The 22,709-nt window shown below is 32.1% G+C and overlaps 2 protein-coding genes across 16 annotated transcripts in view; both read left to right on the forward strand.

Moving 5' to 3' along the window:
* sei (potassium voltage-gated channel seizure) overlaps positions 1–22,709 on the forward strand; it is a 150,364-nt gene that overhangs the window by 97,395 nt on the left and 30,260 nt on the right. Inside the window, exon 1 of one of the 15 annotated variants that reach the window (XM_035871401.2) lies at positions 1–283. This exon is cut by the window's left edge and continues 238 nt beyond it. The exons of the other annotated variants lie outside the window; for them this stretch is intronic. Coding sequence (XP_035727294.2) covers positions 1–283 — 283 coding nt within the window. The remainder of the gene's footprint in view (positions 284–22,709) is intronic. 15 annotated transcript variants of the gene reach the window in all.
* LOC146873334 (uncharacterized) lies at positions 7,614–14,723 on the forward strand. Its single transcript, XM_085663236.1, has 4 exons — positions 7,614–7,619; positions 10,327–10,594; positions 10,697–11,886; positions 14,538–14,723. The coding sequence occupies exons 1-4, from the start codon at positions 7,614–7,616 to the stop codon at positions 14,721–14,723; spliced, it is 1,650 nt and encodes a 549-aa protein (XP_085519362.1).

Consider the following 22,709-nt stretch of genomic DNA (forward strand, 5'->3'; position numbering starts at 1 on the left):
GGAGGAGGAGGAGGAGGAAGAGGAAGAAAAGGAAGAAGAGGAAGAAGAAGAAGAAGAAGAAGAAGAAGAAGAAGAAGAAGAAGTAGAAGCAGAAGAGGATAGCGAGAGAGAAGGTGCAGAGGGTGAAGCTCTCGACTCCTGTGAACTGGCGCCCCACAGTGCAATGAGTGTGGGGGCTGGCAGGGTCGACTCCCCCAGCCCCCAGGATATTAGGCTCCTCCATGATCTCGTCGAGGACCTTGCCAAGGAACAAGAGGAGAAGATCAGACCGCGTGCCGAACAGGTGAGCCTAATATCCATCGATCGGATTCACTCTTATCACGTGTTTCTAAATATCTACATACATACGTATGTATCTATATGCATGTAGATACATCTTTAAGATCTTTACTTTATTTAGAAGTTTCGATGTTCTTGAAACTCTTTAGAAAGAAACTTTCTCTCTCGTTTGAGCGAGAAAGAGAAAGAGAGAGAGAGAGAGAGAGAGACTGAGAGAGATAGAGAGATCGACAATAATATGAGAAAATTTCTTTTTGAGTTAAGTTCTGATAATTTTTTTTTTTTTTTCTTTTTTTTGAATTTAATACCATAGTGTAATAATGTTCTTTCTTTCTATCTTTCTTTCTCTCTTTCTCTCTCTCTCTCTCTCTCCCTCTTTCTTTCTTTATATATATTCTTTCTATATATATATATATATATATATATATATATATTTAAATACAGAAGGAATATAAAGAAGGGTGAATAGAGAGTGGAGATTTGATTTAATGTAATATGTATGTTATGTAGTCGAATACATACATATAAATTATTCTTATAGATATATTTTATGTATATTTCATATATATATATATATATATATTATATATATAATTAATATTTACTATTTAACAATATGTATATATAAAATAATATAAATTATACACAGCTTGATGCTCAATACACAAAATAATATAAATTGTATATGTATATAATTATATATATATAATGTATATATTATATACAATTTATATTACATTTTATATATATATAAAATATATATAAAATATATATATATATATATATATATATATATATATAAATCTGTCTAACGTTTATTTAGGATGCTATGAACATCCGGAAGAAAAGTTTGATTGATAAAAACGTGAGAAAAGTATGAAGTTTGAAGTAGCCATTTGAGTCGAGGAGAGTTAAAAATGAATCAACTCTTTTCTACACTTAACCTTAATAATTTTTTGTTTTCATTTTCTTTTTACTTTTTTTTTTTCTTTCTTTCTTTTCTTCTTCCCCCACCCCCCCACCCCCTACCCCATTAAAAATGAAAAGAACAATCGTTTTTATCGATGATTTAATATTACTATCACGTATCGCTTTAACGTTTAACTAAGAAAATTAATGGTACGAACAAAAGTTTATTAATTAAAGTTAGTCGAACGCGTTAATCGTATAATAAAACTTCGGATATGTACGATGTTATCTAAGAACTTTTGATTACTATTCCTATATACTTAATCGTTTTGCAAACAAACGAGAGATTTTCAATATTGAAAAGAAAAGAAAAAAAAAAAAAAAAAAAGAAAAACGTATCTAATACAATCGCAATGATTTTCCTCTCTTTAAAATTGTAAAATTATAATAAGAGGAAAGAAGGAAAATGAAAATGTAAGCCGATCATCAAGATTTTCTCCGAATGATACTTAAATAAATAGTAGTAATATTATTATTAGTAACAGTATTATTATTATTATTATTATTATTATTATTATTATTATTATTATTATTATTATTATTATTATTATTATTATTATTATTATTATTATTATTATTATTATTATTATTATTAATAACAATAGTAGTACATAGAAAATATGGTATAGTTCGATGGCGCCAATGTAAAGTATAATGTAAAATAAGTATACATTTCGACGGATAATAGTGTTTTGTAGGAGAAAAAAGGAGAAAAGAAAAAAAAAAAGGAAGAAGAGTTAATGAAGGGATCGATGGGACGGGGATGAGGGTGATGATAATTACGACGAGTAAAATAATTACGACGATGTAACGAGCAATGTAGGATACGTTCGTGATCTATTGTAGATCGTATCTCGTGAGAAAACATGTTAAAAACAAAGGTACTTGCCACGGTATCTCGATCGATAAAGAAGCTTGAATATCAACGTACGTAAGTACATATGTACGTAGATAAAAAGGAAAGAGAGACAGAGAGAGAGAGAGAGAAAAAAGAAGGGTGAGTGGGGAAGGGTTGGGTGGGAAAGAGTTAGACAAGAACGAGGACAAAAGAGGCTTATCTAACGTATACTATTATATTTCTTATAATGGAAAAGAAAAGATTAGATATATCTCGATCGCGAACAAATGGCTTTTTTAAATCTTTATTGTACGAGTTTATCAACAATTTTTGAATACGATTTTTCGTATCTGAATAAATAGCGCGAAATTTAGAAATCGATGGATAGACAAGTTAAAGAGAGAGAGAGAGAGAGTGGGAAGGAGAGAGAGATATGTGAATTCTTTTACGGGTATTTGCTTTCGACAGGATAGAAATTTATATCATCGGGGAATGCATATCGATAAGTCGAAAAGTTGTCGTAAAAGTACATATCCAGAAGTTTGACCCGGTTGTTGTTGGCTCGCGAGGCTACGAACAGACCCTGATTTACTCGTAAATCATTGATTAGCTTAGATAGAAATGGAATCGTGTAGAAATGATTCGAGGAAACTTCGTACGTAGTTCTTTTCATAGATAGGAATCTCTTACTTGCTTGCTTGCTTGCTTGCTTGCTTTATCGTAAGCAATACTCGATTTATTTTATTTTGCTCGGATAAGTTTACTATTATTTTCTTACTTTGTTATTAAACGAAAGGAAAAATATTGTATGGTACAAATAGTGAGAGAGAGAGAGAGAGAGAGAGAGAGGGAAAGAGAAAAAGAGTAAGCTAGCTTCTTTTCATACATTTTATATTACGTAAAAACAAAGTTATTTTATTATCGTATGACTTCATATGAAAATTAAGAAAAAGATTCTATATATATATATGTATGTATGAACTATGAGAAACTTATAAATAATATAAAAATAGAAATATAGGTATAGAAATGTAGGTGTATGTATATATAAAAATGGGAAAATTAACTTGATAGATGACAAAAAGGGTGAAAAGAAAGATGTTTCATTATAGGAAAATTTAATAGGGAAAGTAATGAGAAAATGCAAAAAAATATATAATAAATAAATTGCAATTTTAAAAATAGCAAAGAAAAAAACAAGGTGCAGAGTGAGATAGAAGAATGAACACTTTTATTGTACAAAAAAATTTTTATAGGAAAGCTAACGAGAAAATGAAAAAGTAAAAATATAATGGCTAAGGGACGATAATAAAAATAATAAAAAAGTCGAAAAATCAAAGTAGAAATACGAAGGTGAAAATTACCTAAAGACAAAAAAAATGGAAGCGAGTAAGAGAGAAAGAGAGAAAAAAGAGAGAGAGAGAGAGAGAAAAATGGGAATAGACACTTCCATTATAGAAAAATTTAATATGAATATTAACCAAGAAATGAAAAAGTACAAATATAATAAATGTATGCCGATAATAAAGATAGTAAAAAAATCAAGGTAGACGAAAAATCAAGGTAGACGTTGTTCAAGGACTTACAAAATAACCCACAATGAGAGAAAGAAAGAAGCAAGAGAGAGAGAGAGAGAGAGAGAGATAGAGAGAAAGAGAGAGAGAGAGAAGAGTAGACATTTTTATTATACAAGAATCTAACAGAGAAATTAACGAGAAAGTGAAAAAATAAAAATGAAAAAATATAACAAATAAGTGATGAACAAAAAAATGTCAAAATGAAGATACACAGACGAAATAACCTCGAAAGAGAAATAAATAGATAGAAAGAGAAAGAGAGAGAGAGAGAGAGAGAGAGAGAGAAAAGAATAGGTACTTTTATTATACAAAAGTTTGATAAGGATATTAAAGAAAGAATAAAGAAAAGTAAGAATATAACAAATAATTAAATGACGATAATAAAAATAATAAAAAAATTTGAAAAATCAAGATAAACTTATAACGATGAAATTAACTGATGATAGAAAGAGGGAGAGAGAGAGAGAGAGAGAGAGAGAGAGAGAGAGAGAGAGAGAGAGAGAGAATTAGATACTTTTATTATTCAAAAATATAATAGGGATATTAACGAGATAATGAAAAGTAAAGTAAGGATACGATAACTTCGATAAATAAATTGGGAAATAAGAATAGTTAATGCGTAGAAAGTTGAAATTATTATAACTAGAAATAGAAAAAGAGAGCAAGCGAATGGGGGGGGGGCGGAAAGAGAGAGAGAGAGAGAAGGTTGATATAGTTGGAATGTAGGTCGCGGCCTCGGGGAAAATACGGGGGCGACGAAAGTCGGACGACAGAGAGGGATGGTATGATGGGTGGTGGTTTGGCCGACAGAGCGACGCCAGGCGTCGTTCAAACAGACTGTACGTCGTCTTCGTCGTCTTCGTCGTCGTCGTCGTTGTCGTCCTTATCCTCATTCTCATCATCCTCATTCTCATCGTCCTGATCCTCGTCATTTCCGTCGTCGTTTTCGTCTTCCTGGCAACGTAAATGGCAACTGATGTGTTTCATTTCGAAACATAGTTATTTAAAAAACCTATGTAATATTTTGATTGCATTTGGTTTGCGTTAAATTCCGCGGGACGTCTCCGTCGTCGTCGACGATTGGCGGTCGTTGGTTCGGACGCGTTGCCTTTCGTAGCGTCGCAGGCGCAGAATAGAAGACTTGCGCGTACGCGCCGAATCAATAAGAACAGAAACCAGTACAGGTGGGTCGTCGTCGGCGTCGTCGCCGTCGTCGTCGTCGTCGTCGCCGTCGCCGCCGTCATCGCCGTCATCGTTGTTGCCGTTGCCGTTGCCTGTTGTCGTCGTCATCGTCATCATCGTCTTCGTTGTTGTCTTTGTTCGTCGTCGTCGTCGTCGTCGTCGTCGTCGTCGTCGTCGTCGTCGTCGTCGTTTTTATCTTTGTCGTTGTCTTCGTTGTTTTTGTTTGTCATCGTCGTCCTCGTTGTCCTCGTCGTTTTTGTCCTCGTTGTTGGCGTTGTCGAGGACCGTGCGCGTTTCTGGTCCCGCTACTACCGCCGAGGCGCGCGTATCGAGAAACGCCAAGACGAAGGAGAGGGGAAGAAATAGAGAGAGAGAGAGAGAGAGAGAGAGGATAGAGAGAGAGGGGGGAAGAAATAGGGAGAAAGAGAGAGAAAGAGAGAGAATAGTAGTAGCAAGCAAGCACAGTGAGAAACGACCGGAAGGACGCGTCTTTTCGCGCGCGCTTCGACCAATTTAAAGAAAGAGAGCGAGAGAGAGAGAGAGAGGGAGAGAGAGGGAGAGAGAGGGAGAGAGAGAGAGACAGAGTGAGAGAGAGAATAGTGTGAGAAGGGGAAAAAAAAAGTTGGAATGGGAAAAGAAAATCGAATTTCTTCAATTTTTCACGAAGTTTTTTCTTTCTTCATTGTTCGACCTTCCTCATATCGCGTGTTCTAAATCCTGTGTATGGTCGTGTCTCTTACGCTCTGTGTATCACTTCAAAGACAGAGAGACAGAGAGAGAGAGAGAGAGAAAGAGAGGATCATCGAAAATATTCGACTAAGAGCGAATGAGCGCGTGAGCGAGCGACATACACACACTTATACAGAAGAGAGAGAGAGAGAGAAAGAGAAAGAGAGAGAGAGACAATGTGTGAGAGAGTGTGAGAGAGTGAGAGGTAATGTCTCGCCCGGCGAAGCATCCGCAACGATCCAGACCGATGGACGCACCCCGAGACTCGCGTGGCCAGTGTCGATAGTGCGCTCTTTTACACGTACATACACCACTTGTACCAGTTATTTACTATTCTCCCGCGATTTTACATACGTAGTTACGTACGTACGTACGTTCGTTCGTTCGTTTCTCTCGTCTTTGTCGTCGTCGTCGTCGTCGTCGTCGTCGTCGTCGTCGTCGTCATCGTCAGCAGAGCTACATCGATTTCTCTTTCTCTCATGAGCTCTCTTTTTTTCCTGTTTCGCTCAAGGTGAGAAGAAGCTACGACGATATTCATGACGCACGTACGTAATCACGAATAAAATAAGAAGAGAAGATAATTAACCGACGTGGATAAAAATCTAATTACATGGCATAATTACGCCATATCTGGATTATATATACATATATTTCGAAGAGGACAAGTGTGAAAGAAGGATAAAACATTATTATTATACGTGTTTATTCATTTTATACGTTTACGCGAGATTAAAAGGAAGAACAAAATAATATAATCGTTATAATAATTCGGAAAGGGGATCGGGGAATGATAAGGGGTTTAATATAAGTGTTTTTTCGTTAAGTAAAGAACGACAACATAACACGTACATGGACTCGTCGCCGAGCGTCCTCGGTCTTGTCCTCGTCGTCGTCGGCCCTTTGTGTTCCTTCGAACCATCGTCCGTCCAATTATTATTACCATAGTGGATCGTCGAACTCGCGGAATTGGTGTTTTTTAATAGTATAGTGCGAATTATCATCGTTTATTATTTCTCGAAAATATCAATTCGTCTTATACGTCGAAAATTATAATATCGGATATTGGAGTCCGAACGAAATACATATATAATACGTCGTATGTATTGGATAAATTCAAGATCATTGATCGTAAACACGATCGTTCGTTCTCTATTTTAACAAAAAAAAAAAGAGAGAAAAAAAAATATATATATATATATATTTCTATATATATATAATATATACATATAAAACAATTTAAATAATTATAATCAAAAGAAAAAAAGAAGAGTGCTCGTTCACGAAATGGATGCTTTGCGAGCTAGAGTGATATGGACATTTTGGAGTAACGATAAAGTTACGTCGTTCGATTGAACGCTAAAGAAGGAATTAAATTTTGTATTTGCAAGAAAGAAAGAAAGAAAGAAAGAAAGAAAGAAAGAAAGAAAGAAAAAGCAAGAAAGGAAAACGAAAGAAAAAAAGAAAGACCGAAGAAAAGTGACAGAGAGAAAGGGAGAGAGAGGGAGAGAGAGAGAGAGAGAGAGGGAGAGAGAGAGAGAGAAAGAAAGAATGCGATTGTAGTTTCGATGAAAGAAAAGGGAGAAAAGAAAATAGAACGTTTCTTCTCGTTCGATCTCGTCCAATAAGATTTGTAATTGACCGAAAGTACGCGTGTCCTCCCGTCTCGATTCTCCCTGCCTCCCTCCTTATCTGCCCACCACCCCACTTCCTTGTTGCTCTCTTTCACTCTCTCTCTCTCTCTCTCTCTCACTTGCTTTCTCTCTCTCTCTCTCTCTCTCTCTCTCTCTCGATCACACACATACACTGTCTCTCTCGCTCTCTTTTTATCTCTCTTTCAGATATATTCACTCGTATGCTTATTCACTAACTCGATCGTTCTACACCATTTACATAGAAAAAAAAAAAGAAAGAGAGAGAGAGAGAGAGAAAGTGAAAGAGAGAGTGAGTAAGAGAGAGAGAGAGAGAGAGAGAGAGAGAGAGAGAGAGAGAGAGAGAGAGAGAGAGAGAGAGAGAGAGGTTTGTTCGTTATCTTTTAAGATATGAGGGTACAGGAAGATGATATACGATCGGGGAACAAATTGTGCATCGATCGAAGATTATTATTTTAGTATTAAATCGTGCCAAACATATATACATATATATATATATATACATATATATATATATATATATATATAAATTGTATGCATTTACATTCGAAAGATTCAATGGTAACGAGTTTATGGATTTTTTCATCTTTCCATCTTTTTTTTTTATAATTTAAATAATTGAAAGGAAAAAAGAAAAAAAGAAAGATAGAAAAAAAAGAGAAAGGGGAAAGAACGAAGAACAAAATTAATTGTCGAATAGTGGAATATCCGAGATTGATCGTTGATATTTATTTCAAATTTGTCAATAATAATCTATTGTCTTACGTTGTCGATCCCATTGACAATTCCCTCTCTGCCCTCAATTTTTTCTCCCTCTCTTTCTTCTCTTCAGTCTGACTCCACGTCTCTCTCACGTTTTTTTTTTTTTCTCATACTTTATACTGTTTTCGTTGTCTCTTGTTGTCTCGTACGTTGTCTCGTGTCTTGTAAATTTAATCATACAACCACCCATCCACTAGCTTAACCAACCTCCCACCCCTCATCCCTCCCCCCCACCAAGCTAGCTGCCTCTCGCCATCAGTTTAACGAACGCCTGCCTTCCCACCCCTTTTTTTTTTTGCTATCTTGTTATTTCGTCAAGATTCGCGAGAGGGAGGAAAGAGTGGGCGAGAGTACGAGAGAGTGAGAGTGACACAGAGAGAGGGAGAGAGAAAGAGGGAGAGGGAGAGGAAAGAGAGAGAGAGAGAGAGAGAGAGAGGAAGAAAAGAGAGGTCGCACGATCCTACTCGCTTCTCTCGTAACCGTTCTTGCGCATTGCGCAATATTTCCGTTAAAGCAACGCGATAAAGGAAGAGGAAGGAAGAGTAATAGGGGTGGGTACGGAGCATATGTGGGACGGAGAAGAGAGAGGAAGGCACATATTCGAGAAAAAAAATTTTTAAAGAAGAAATAAAGAGAGACAGACAGAGAGAGAGAGAGAGACAGAGATAAAGAGAGAGAGAGAGAGAGAGAGAGAGAGAAACAGTGATAAAGATAAATAGAAAAAGAAGGAGAAAGAGAAGCATAAGATAAGGGACGAAAAACATATGATTAATTATAAATTAAGAAGGGAGGAGGTTAACAAACGCAAGAAAATAATTGTGACGTTCAGACTGACATCCAGAAAGTTACTTTTTTTCCCAACTGAGACTGTCGTCGTGTTCCATCCATTAAATTTATTACTAATTAACTGCTAAATTACGAATCAATCGAATACGAGAGCCAGCCCCCCCACCTCACCGGTCTCTTGGAGTCTCGTTGCGTATACGTGAGAACGAAGAAGAAAAAGAAGAGGAAAAAAGAAAAAAGAAGGAAAGAGAAAGTAAACGGAGAAAGAAGAACAAACAATTTCACAAAAGAAAACAAAAATAAAAGAAGAAGAAGAAGAAGAAGAAGAAGAAGTAGAAGAAGAAGAAGGAGAAGAATTAATAAAGGAAAAAAAAAGAAAGAAAGAAGGAGAAAAAGGAAACGTTGGGAGATTAAGTTTAAGTCAACGACCCTTTTACATTTTATACCGATATTTTATGAAACGAAAGAAATGAACTAACTGATAACGTATAATCGATTGATCGAAGAACTTTTTCAAAGTTCGTTTTCGAGCTAAAAAGCGAAAACGATACGGGAAGAGAAAAGAAAAGGGGCGGGAAAAAGTTGAAAGAGGAGACGGGGCACCGTGTGATTTTTATGAAATTTAAAATTCTACGTTAACTACTAAGTCACGAGTAAAGAAGAAGAATTGCTTATATTATTGCAAATAAGTGTATAATGTTTAACGTTTAATATTCATCATTTATCGGTAATAAAGTTTTGCGATAGCCATCTGTGAAGAAATATTTATTCGCAGCACAAAGCGAGGGAGAAGAAAAAGGATAAAGCGATTTAAAAGAAAAAGAAAAGAAAAAGATAGAAAAAAAAAGAAGAAAAGAAAAGAAAAAGAAAACCAGAACAAAAAAAAGAAAATAATAATAATAATAAGAATAAGAATAATAATAATAATAAGAATAATATTAAAAATAATAATAATACTAATAGTAATAATAATAATTTAAGGGAGAAATTCGCGAACAAAAACGGATTAAGCACACGTTTGATAAATGTAATCATTTGCACAATTAGGGAAACACAAAGAGAGAGAAAGAGAGAGAGAGAGAGAGAGAGAGAGAGAGATAGAGAGAGATCAAAAGGAAAATATAAAAATCTTAAAGGAACGATAATCGTCTTTGATTGTTAGAGGATATTAAAAGAAAAGAAAAAAAAAAAGAAAAAAAAGAGAAAATAAATAAATAGAAAATAAAAGAAGAAGAAAAGGATACATCAAGAATATATAAGAAAGAAACACCAGTTGAAATTATTCGACAAGAAATTTACCCAATTGTCTTTCAAAATCATCGCAAAAGCTCGATTTAGATTTATTATATAAATTGGAGTGATATAATCGACATTTGAAGTCGATACTAATATTTACGCCTAAGTGGCGTAATTATAACGAGAAAGTAAGGGAAACGAAGAGAAAAGAAGAGTATCTAGGATAAATAAATAAATAAATAAATAAATAAGTAAATAAATAAGTAAATAAATAAATAAATAAATAAATCGGTGATCAAGGAATTCCGCCAAAATTCAGCTCTTCAAGGAAAAACTGTCGAAATCCCAGCCTCCGGGATCGTCGTCGAGGGAGGAACAAATAGCTCTGAGATTGGTAAAAGATCAATTCGACGTGACTGAAAGAACGACGAATCGACTACCACCTCCTGTGATAATAAGAAGGAAGCATATATTGCTTAAGTCGGATAAACAACAGAGCACGAGTATTCCGGATTCGAGTATTTCAGACGAGGGTCCTCAACACGTTGGACCGGATTCCAGCGACACCTCAGAACAGACTCGAGATCGTTCCAAGCTCCGAGATAGATCTCGAGGAGGAGGAGGAGGAGGAGGAGGAGGAGGAGGTGGAGGACGAAGAGGAAGAGGAGGAGGTGGTGGTGGTGGTAAAGGTGAAGGTGGAGGTAAAGCAGGAGGAGGAAGAGGAGGAGGAGGAGGAGGAGGAGGGGGTGGTAGTGGAGAAGGTGGAAGACGTGGAGGTGTCATTGGAAGTGGTCGAGGTGGAGTTGAAAGCGAAGGAGAAAGAAATTTTTCTGTGGAAATATTCGAACAGCCACGGAAGAGAACGCTTGTGTCAAAGTCAGCCTCGACTAACGGCAACGCGAGATTATTTAACATTGATACCGCAACGATATCTACAAGTTCGTCGTCTTACGAAAGAGACATACAAAGTTTTTTAAGCCGTCCTAGCGAGAGTAGTACGTCATCGGATGTGATTCGTAAAGAATCGAACGTCATTGGTACGTGTTCGATAAGAAAGGACTCGACGACTAATCTCGGAATAATTGGGGGTGTCGGTAGAGTTAGCGATAGTACGTCATCGGATCTTCAGGAAGAAAGCGAATTGTCTTCCGAAGAAAGGGACGCTTTGATCGAGGGTACGAGAACGTGTTTGAGCGTTCGTAGGAACAGAACTACAACAGGTAGGATCGGTAGTAATAAATTTGGTGCACGAAGAAGAGTCGTTGGTAGTTCTATGTCAAGTACTTCCTCGACTTCCTTTCAACAACGTCAACAACATCGTCAACAACATTCGTCGTTAGTAGTTGGTAAAAGTGGTTCTACGGCCTCGGCAACGACCGCGGCGGCGGCGGCGGCAGCAGCTGCGGCTACTTGCTCGATATTAAAATCGGCAACGGCTGTCGTTGAAATACTTGAAAACGATCGTAACGAGCTAAGGGATATATTTCCCTTAAACGAACAAGAAGCAACGTCTGCTCCAACGACTTTGTCGCTCGGTAGAAAATTATCTTCTTGGACTAAGGAAGGTAAAGATCTTTTGGTGAAGTCGGTATCATCGGCAAACACGCTCGCCCCAACTACGATGACCTGCATAAAGTCCCCTCGAGCGATGTCGGAGCATCTCTTGGGGCAACTCGAGGTACCGGTCGCACCTACGGTCTTGGGTGCCCTACGCGTTAAAGGCGGATCTCTTAGAGAGGCCGAAAGAACCGACAAAATGACCGACGTACCGCGTCAAAGATGGAGCAGCGTAAGAGTCAAGGGTGGTAGCACCAAGAGTCTTTTACTGGAGAACGGAGGACCTCAGCCACCACCGCTTAAGGGTGCACTTAGAAAAGAGGTATTATTATATTACTGGATTAGACGAATGAAAATTTCAATTATTTTCTTTTTTTGTTTTTCTTCTTCTTCTTCTTCTTATTTTTTAATTTTTTTTTTTTCATAGTTAGTCATTATACCAGATCGATTCATAATTAATAAAATTCCATTAGAATGAAACCTTATATTTATATATATATACATATATATATATTTATATATATATATATATATATATATATATATATATATATATTAATTATGAATCAAGTCGGTACTATAGAAGAAGAAAAGCTATTAGATAAATTGTTAGATAGACTTATATATATATCAATCCACTGTGTAAAATGTCTATGGAGTTTTCTACTACGTATTACTTCTACGATAAGGTCATATCTTTCGACCTTTTCTTCTTATCTCAACACGAACAGGTAGAATAGTGGATTTTACCAATTAACTCTAGTCCCGTATTATTATCTACGAATAACAACTAGTAATGGGTTCTTATAATTCCAAATAAAACTTTGTTTACGTGAGATTTTCGTTGGAAGATCGGAGTGGATAAAAAGGGAAGAAATTAGGGGGAAAAGGGAGGAAAAGAAAAAAAAAAGAAGGAAAAGAAAAATAAAGGGAAAAAGAAAAGAGAAAATACAATTTATCTTCTCGCGTTATCACACTTAAAAATTATTATTATTATTATTATTATTATTATTATTATTATCATTATTATCATTATTATTATAGGTTATATTACTATTAAAGGCTCGATTTTGCCTTTCATCTATATCAGTCTAGTATAAAGTTGATCGATTATCAGTTTAACATAAACATATAGTTATCTGTCTATTGATGTACCGACAAGGTATTCTTTCGTAGTCGTTTCTATTGGGAATAATTATCGCGCTTCGTTTAACTATAGTTATCGCTTTTATCCTTCGAAAAGTTTTTCTCCCCCTTTTTTTTTCTTTACATTTTTTTCCTCTCCTTTTTCTCTTCTCCTCTTTTCTCTCTCTCTCTCTCTCTCTCCTTTTTTTCTTTTTCTTTTTTCCTTTTTTTTTCCTTTTTTTTTTCTTCTTCTTTTTTTTTTTTCTTCCTCTATAATCCGGCATTAGCGTTGTCTCGAACGATATCAACGATGAGACCATAAGGAAGGGAGACGATCCTTATAAAAATAGATTTCAAGAATTGCTCGATTTCGTGACTCCGCCGATTAAGGAGACCGATGAATGGCATTAGCCTTGAAAGTTTACGTTTGCACGATTCTAGACTATTTTCGTCGAGGAAATGTAAATGTACTTGGGGAAAGACCCAATGACTTTTACGATTCTCTACAACTCTCTTGCTCTTTCTTTCTCTCTCTCTCTCTCTCTCTCTCTCTCTCTCTCTCTCTTTCTTTCTTTCTTTGTGTGTCTAGTTAGTACGAGAGAGAGAGAGAGAGAGAGAGAGAGAGAGAGAGAGATCATTACACTCTACTTATAGAGTGTGGAAATTCGATTAGTCGAATTTCATCGAATGAGAAGTAATTCTATACTTTCGACCGTGTCGATCATTATACTTTGGTTTTATAAAATGAAATTAATTTTAATCGATCTTTCTCAATTAATATATTTATCGATTGTCAATCAAGATCGATCATTTGTACGATTATAAATTTGAAATAGACGATTATATTTATGAAATTAATTCGATCAATTGATATCTCATTGATTGTCAACATTGAATCAATCGATATACTTTGTTTATTCAGTTAGAATTCACCTCGATTCATTTTTTTTGTTTTTTTTTTTTTTGTTTTTGTTTTTTTTCGTACAACATATTTCTTGATTTTCAGCTGAAATCAATTCTTTATATTATATATTTTGTTTATAAAATAGGATTCATTATTTATTAGCACTTGTAAAACGATTTAATCGATCAAATCGATCAATATCGAATTAAATCGATTGTATTATATTATATTTTACAGGAGTAACGTAGGCCATTCGATTGATTGATCTTTCTTTTTTTTTTTTTTTTCTTCATTTTGCAAAAGAAACAAATATATATATTATTTCTTAATTCTCGAGTATAGAATTCGTCGATTTTTTTTTTGGATTGATTGATCGAGTTGAGTAATAATTGAAAGTAGACAGCGGGGGGAAGGTAGTATTGTTTTTAAAGAAAACATCATCATCGATGTTCATTTGGTTTTCGTTCGCATATACATACTAACTTGACTACAAGAAACTAAACACGTATTTTCCATCGACCAGAGTACGATACGTTTCTCTTTCTCTTTCTTTCTCTCTCTCTCTCTTTCCCTTTCTTTCTCCTTGTCGTTCTTCTTAGTGTGCCTACTATTTTCAGGCTACCTATATCTATATGCATGAAAGATGCATTCTGCCGGGCTACTATCCTTGTCGCAAGCATCGACCTTTGACCCTTTATCACTATCTTTACTTTTTACACTCTCTTCCTACGTTTCTTCTTTTTATTCATTTGCTTTACTTTTTTTTTTCTTTTTTTCTTTCTTTCTTTTTTTTTGTTTATATATATATATATATATATATATATATATATATATATATTTTTTTTTTTCTTTTTATTTTCATTTTCATTTCATTTTGTTATTTCCTTCTTTGTTCTCTTTCAGTTTCTTTTTTTTTTATTTTATTATTTTTTTTTTCAACACAGCTCCATCTGCAACGACGTCGAGCCAGTGCGATAAGTATAAGCAATGAATATAGCAGAGTATTACTCGAATCGATATTTTTACTGGATGATGGAAACTCTCAATTCGGATTGATGACGCTTTTCAATAATATTGAAAAGATAATAATATTATTTTCATTAAACAAATTAATTCGTAGGAATTTATGAAATGTGACAACGCATTAAAATTTTTTTTATTTGTTTATACATACATATATATATATATATCTATATATATGTGTATGTATATCATACACATTATTTTAATTGTTAAATTTTATTTGCAAGTGATATAATTAATAATTATTGCATAATGACCTTGAAAGTAAAAACTGAGCCTTGTTAATTTATAAAAAGAAAAAAGATATTTTTTTTTCCTCTATTTTACATATTATCACAGATCGATCACGCACGTTAGAACACTTCTTATTCGAGAACAAAAAAAAAAAAAGATTAATTTAATCCTGCGTGTTTTGAACTCTCCTGAGATTTGCGAAACGTGTTTGGTAGGATGTAGATTAATATAACGTATATAATAGCGGGTACTTACATGCAAAAGTGCATGCCTGCGTGTATACTGCACATAAATGCATGAGATATATAGATAAATATTGCACCGGTATATATAGATAAATAATGTGTGAAATATTTAAATATGAACAGTTATATGTTTTCTTGTTGTTTATTTAATAAATAACATTTATTTAATAAATAACATTTGTTAGGTAACATTTGTACGTACACGGGGTGGTTTAAATATTTCTTCAAACGAATTAAAAATTTCCTAAGTGATTTTTTATAAATAAATGACCTTCCTTAATCAATTTTTTTAGACTAATTATATTATTTCATTTTATTTTATTTTTTTTTCTTTCTTTAATCAGATTGTATAACTACAATCCTGGCTTGTAACAATCAGTGAAAAAAAAAAAAAAGAAAGAAAAAAAAGAAAGAAGGAAAAATAATTTTTATATTATCTAATTTCATATTAAATTATCTCGGTTCATCCAGCATTTAAAATGCATCATCCTGTTGTATGATTATATTACTAAAGAATATTTAATGAAATGCATAATTAGAGTCGATCTAATTAATGGATGTAATAAATAGAGCCATAGTTGTTTCGATCGATGCTCCATTTACAATAATTAGAATACTTATCTAGTATACATTCGACTATTGTAAGAACACATTACGCGTTTTATTAACAATTTAGAAAAGAGATCATATTTATTTGTCGAATTGGTAAAAACAGTTTTTGAAACTGAAGATTTTAATGAAAAAAAAAAAAAAAAAAAAAAAAAAAAATACTGTATACTCTTTGAAGCCTGAGAAATAATAATCAGTAGGTTTGAAATTTTCGATTATGTTATTATAAAAAAAAAAAAAAAAAAAAAAAAAAATCATGAATCATGCAATAGACAAATTGTTTTTAATTGAGCTCTCAGAATTGATTTTGAGTAGTGTCCTACATCCCCATAACTGCGATTAAATCAACGAATTTTTCTTATTTCATATTTCCTAAGAATACCGAGTTCCAATTTAAAATTCAAACTATCAAAGATAACATTATCTTTTTTCTTTCTTTTTTTCTTTTTGTTCTCTTTTGTTCTTTTTCCAAAAATCGAATATATCTTAATTTACATAATAATTTATTTAAAAAAAAAAAAATGACGAATACTTTTGTAAATAGAAATAAAAGTGAGGATAAAAAAGGGGACACTTAAAAGTCATTTCTCGATTGTAAAATTGTAAAATTTTTTTAAGACATTTCGTTCGTTCGAAATTTAGGTTACGATATTCCGCGGCGAGAGAAGGTTTTGCCGAAAAAGCATTCAGGGAAAAGTGCTATTTCCAGTAATGGCCGGCTGAAAGCATAAGAAAAAGTATTCTGGCGAAACGTAACACGTGCTTCTTCGACTAATTATATTTTATGGCACTCGGTATATAAGCTTAGGTATATGTAACTACCTTCGGGGGAAATGTTACGGAGTTATCCACGAGTTTCTTCTTGGACCATGTTACGTTGAGCTAAGCTTGTTAAAGATTTCTTTTACGAGCGGACTCATTCAAAAATCAACATCCTTTCGCTTCTAGTTTTGTCGTTCAAATAAACAACCTTTTACATATTTGTTCATTGGTATACGATTTGTATAATCATTATGATTCGATTTAATAGTTAACATTTTCCGATCTAGATTAATCGAAAATATTTATTTTTATTCGATGAAAAAATTTTATCTTCGTCTCAACGTTCAAACGTTGTGTTCTTTATTTTGTCTTTTTTTTTTTTTTTTTTTTTTTTCTTTACATACGAACCGACAATTCGACCCAAGTCATAATATTTATTCCAGTTTGAAAATATTTCGACACTCGATTATGAATTACTTTAGAAATTATTTTTCTACTAGAGGACAAATTATATTAAAAAGGATATATTTCATCTGAAGCACGTTGTTCTTAAAATATTTTTAAATCACATAAACCAAAATATTGTTTCTCTCGTGATATTCATATACGTAAATATATCTTCTTTCTTTTTTTGTGCTCGTCATTATTTAAAAAAAAACAAAAAAAAAAGAAATAAAATAAATAAAAAAGAATGTAAAAAGGATTAAAGAATATTTTTGAAAATATGACATAACTCAAATGTACAAATATGTGTCTCGTGAAAGAAAAATATATGGCTTACAATTAGGTTACATTTATAATTACAGACTCGTCATATATCACGTATATATGTATATATAGTTCGTACGTATGTACATAGGGTTCGTTGTATTATGTCGTACGACGAAATTTTTTTTTTTTTTTAAGGAAAATCTAAAATAGAATTTAATCGAAGAAAGCAAAAAAAAAAAAAAGAAAATAATAATTCATTCCTCTCGCAAATATCTATTTAGATATACGTATACGTACATGTGTGTGCCCTGACGAAACTACATCGTCTTATGTATTTATATATAAACACGTTCGTGTTCGTAGACTAACATGTCTCAGTAAAAATGGATTACCAGTGTCAGTCATAAAATGTCGACAATGTACATATTTATATATACATATTTACTTACTTCACACGACCTTTTGGATAGCTTAGTCTAGTAGAGTTCTACGCATACACGCGTTCGATCGATACTTTACGAGATTAACATCGTCCAATGATGACCCTGTTTAACGATAGAAAAAAGAGAAAGAGAGAGAGAGAGAGAGAATGTAAGAGAATTCAATGGAAATATATCTTTGAATTTTCTAAGCAATTTAAGGTATTATCATTGTAGACATCGAAGCGGTTTGAACGTGCTATTATTTTCAGAGTACTATTGTTCAATCCATTTTTCATTTTATTTATTGTAGGAATAGTTTGAAAAAAATTTTCTTTTTTTTTTTTTTAATATTACAAGATATCACATTTTTTTTCTTCTTAATTTTTGTTTTTTTTTTCTTTTTTTTTTTTTTTATTTTCTTGCTCATACGTCAGAATTTCTCAATATATTATTTTGTATTCATAATGTTAACACAGGTGTATATTAAAAGTTTACAAGTTTTAAATAATAATGATTTGTTAATATTTTATAAAAAAAAAAAAAAAGAAATTGTTCAAATCTGATGATTGATATTTGCAAAAAAAAAAAAAAATATATATATATAAAAAGAAAAAAAAATAGTTACTTCGCATTTAAAGATATAATGTAATACTCGTTAACATAAATTATATTTATTACAGTATACTAAGAGCTCATTTATGGCCATTATTGGATATTATCGTTAAATTTTCTTTTCTTTTTTTTTTTTTTTTTTTTTTTTTTTATAACAAAATTATTAATTTCCATACCTTAAGTATAATGTTCCTTAAATATTAAATATAAAATATAAATTATTCCTATATATATATATATATATATATATATATATATATATATATATATATATAAACATAAGAACAAACTATGTTAACGATGATTGAAAGAAATCAAAGAAATATGATAGAAGGGTAGAATTATGAAGAGGTTTAGAGGGTTGTAGGGTATAAAGGATGTTGGCAAAGAAAGAGAATAAGCGAGAACACAGGTATTAGAATAGGGAATTGGGGGTAGGGTGGGGATGATGAGGTTTACAAATACGGCAGACACGATGACTCAAGCCTGACGCCGTACCGTGAAGCACGTTGTTGGGTTTCGACGGATTTATTTTTCTTTTTTCAATCCTCTTTTTTCCTTTCCTTTGTTTTTTTTCTTTTTTTTTTTTTTTTTGTTTTTATTTTTTTTTCGTAGACATATCTCTTAAACACACATCTCTGAGTTATGACATTTGTCTCGTATTAATATTATTTGATCGTTCAAATACAATTAAAACAATTTAATCTAACATAAATGATTTCTAATTCTCATTATCTTCGTTCTCCCTTTATTATTATTATTATTATTATTATTATTATTATTATTATTATTATTATTATTATTATTATTATTATTATTATTATTATTATTATTATTGTTATTGTTGTTGATGTTGTTGTTGTTGCTGTGATTGCGTTAATAAGTTTGATGAACCGAACACATACCTAATTGCTGAATCAAACTGAATAAGTTATTTAAATAACTAAGGGATTATGATTTATCGTTTTTAATAATTTTTTTTTCTTTTTTTGTTTGTTTTTTTATTTTTGTTTTTTTTTTTTTTGTTTTTTTTTTTGAAAGAAAGGAAATCAAAGAGGGAAATATCCAGAAGAAGGTGCTTACATTAACTCGTTCCAGATAGTGGGGGCAAATGTTTTTCGAACGCATCATCCGGCCTCTGCTTGGTGGTGTACAGCGACTCTTCGAGGCTGTTAACTGAAACAGGCCTCCTATCCTGTTTAGTTTTGCCGCGCGTTAGCGAGCGTACGGTCACGGAACATTCGAAAGTTAACAGCGTATGTATGTACGTGTGCGTGTCTGACGCGTGTGTAGTATGTGCGTACGAGTGTATGAGTGTGTATATGAAAGAGAGGGAGAGAAAGAGAGAGAGAGAGAGAGAGAGAGAGAGAGCGAGAGAGAGAGAGAGAGAGAGAGAGAGAGAGAGCTTAAACTCCCTGTACGAAATTAGATCGCCTCGTGAGATCCATTGGAATTCGTCTTGGGCCACTTCGCGATCGCGACAATTCTATATTACCGTATCTCGATCGTATCTTTGAAAGAAACTTTTGTTTCTTTCGAGGAGAAAAAAAAAAGGAGAGAGAAAAAGAAAAGGAAAAAAGAGAAGAGCAAAAAAAAAAAGAAAAAAAAAGAAGAAAAAGAAGAAAAAAAAAGGAAGTTGGAGAAAAAAGGAAAAACAGAAGAAGAGGAAGAAGATTCTTATTTCTCTTTCGTTCGTTCTCGTTCGCTCGTTTATTTGTTTGTTTGTTTGTTTATTTATTTGTTCGTTCGTTCGTTCATTTGCATTTTCTCGTCTCTTTATTTTCGAGTTTTTATTTATATATATATATATATATATTTTATATATATATATATATATATATATATTTTATATATATATACATATGTATGTACATTGAACGCGCAAGTACAAGTGTTTCTTTTTTTATTTTTTATTTATTTGTTTTTTTTTTTTTTTTAACACACGATCTTCTATTACGGCGGATATTATTGTTGGCGGAATGCTGTTGATTCTCGTATATGTATATATATATATATATATATATATATATATATATATATATATGTATATATATATATATACAATATCTTCAAAAGGGTAGTGTAATTCTATCTGTTTGGGGATGGTATTAGGAAAGAAGGAAAACAATATAGTGTAAAGTTTGACACGTGTTTTTATTTATTTATTCTTTTTTTCGTTTTTTCCTTCCCATGTTTTTTCTGTTGTTCTTTTTTTTTTTCTTTGTCTTTTCTTCGTCTTTTCTTTTTCACTTTTTTTTCTTTCTTTCCTTCCTCGTTGGAATTTTTAAATCCTTGTTATTACTATTGCTAGTTATTTTATAACAGACGTTAAAATAACAGATCACGTTGTAAGATCGACGATCGATTCAATTTGTACGTTCATTCGTATTATATTTTTGTATACAAGAAGAAATTTGGATCGATTATTAATTGAAATCATTTTTTAAGCACGTTCAATCGAAATAAAAATTTCCAATGTAATTGCGTTAATTTTTATAAAGTAGAAGGGAAGAAAGAAAAAAAGAAGGGTAAAAAAAAAACAAAAAAAGAAAAAGTAAAAAAAGTTAAAATAGATCAACGATTTAATTATTAGACAAAGAGAAAAATTATTCGTTCGAAGGATATAATTTATAGGATATATTTTTGTACGTCGATAAACAATTTGAAAAAAAAAAAAAAAAAAAAAAAGAATTCCTTTATCGAGAAATTTGACGTAGGAAATTTTGAAGAATTCACGTTTATTTCGGACGATGTCGAACGTCTTTTTAAAGAAATTCAAATTTAACGATGTTACGAGCAAACGAAGGTCATAAACCGAAACAGAAAACAGGTGGTTCTCCGTCCAGTGTGTTTTCACATCGACGTGTGTTCGTGTAACACGAGCACGACTGAGAATGACTTTAGCATTTTTCGTGACAATTCCGGCAACCATGATACGATCTTATTTCTCCAAAGGGAAGAAGCAAAAGTATGGCTCGACGTTGTCTACGGTAATCCCTTTTTTAAAATATTTATGTTAATATTTTAGTTCATTAATTTTTTTTTTTTATTTTCTTTTTTTGTTCAATTTTTATGAAAAAAGAAAAAAATATATATATATAATAATTTTATTTATTTAATATATTCAAAAATATAAACAATAGAAAAATATTGTATTATTATTATTTGTTGTTAATTAATACGTTCTAGAATTTTGTATATAATCCCATATTTATTTGAAGGATTAACATTTTATTTAATTGGTTAATCAAAATATATAACTAAATTTTATTGAATATATATATATATATATATATATAATTAAATTTGTTATATATAAAAATAAATACATAAATTAAATTACACACCAGGTATCTAAATACATAATCTTCTATACCTATATCAGACTCGTTGAACATAATATATAACTAAAATATTGATTTATGTTATTATATAATGAAATTTTATTATATCTATTATATATAATCAAATTTAATTAACATGTAAAATATATAATCAATATTTATGATATATATAATCAATAGATATTTTCGTTATATATAAAAATAAATAAATAAATAAAATTAATTAACTAACTATATAATACACGATCTATTATATATCAAAATTATTTCTGTTGAAGAAAAAAAAAAAAAGAAAGGAAGAACATCTTACAATAATATTCATTGAAGAAGGAAAATTTTACTTCTATGTCATATACCAAACATAGCCACAGTAGTCGGTAATATAATCGTATGTCACACTTTAACTTAGCATTAGACCAATCACTATGTAATGCTTTCGATCCAATACCAGATGAAGTCTGGTACATGAATTCTAATAACATCCTGGTTAATCTATATAAAGCTAGAAATCCGTTCGACGTGTTAAATCGGACACGTCGATTGTCTCAAAGTCACGAAATCATTACTCGTTCGATATTTATGACGCAACGAGGACAACCAGATGAGCTTTCTGGCTGTCTATTTATCTCTCTCTCTCTCTCTCTCACTCTTTTCTCCCCTCTCTTTCTTCCCTTCTTCTTTCTCTCTCTCTCTCTCTTTCCTGTTTTCATGACACACACTACACATTCACATTTTATATATATATATATATATATATATATATATACACTGAACATACATATACACATATTACATATACAAACATACTTATACCACACATATCACACATAGAAATATACATATACCATAAATACACACCATAGATAGATATACATATATATCTATACACATGCACACATACACACATACATATACGTACTCACGTCAGAGAGGAAAAGGAGAGAAGCTCGTAGTTTCGACGGAAGCTTTCTCGCTATTAAAACGGATTATACATCATTGAAACCGATGTACGAACGAATATCGATGCCGTTGACGTGACCTACATTTGAAATCACGCGTCGATATAAAAATTAAATTGCAGGAATATATATATATATATATATATATATATATATAAAATAAAAAAAAAAAAACAAGAGAAAAAAAATGTAAGG

Source organism: Vespa mandarinia, chromosome 1, assembly GCF_050613455.1.
Source record: "Vespa mandarinia isolate Hongniang chromosome 1, ASM5061345v1, whole genome shotgun sequence".
NCBI lineage: Eukaryota > Metazoa > Arthropoda > Insecta > Hymenoptera > Vespidae > Vespa > Vespa mandarinia.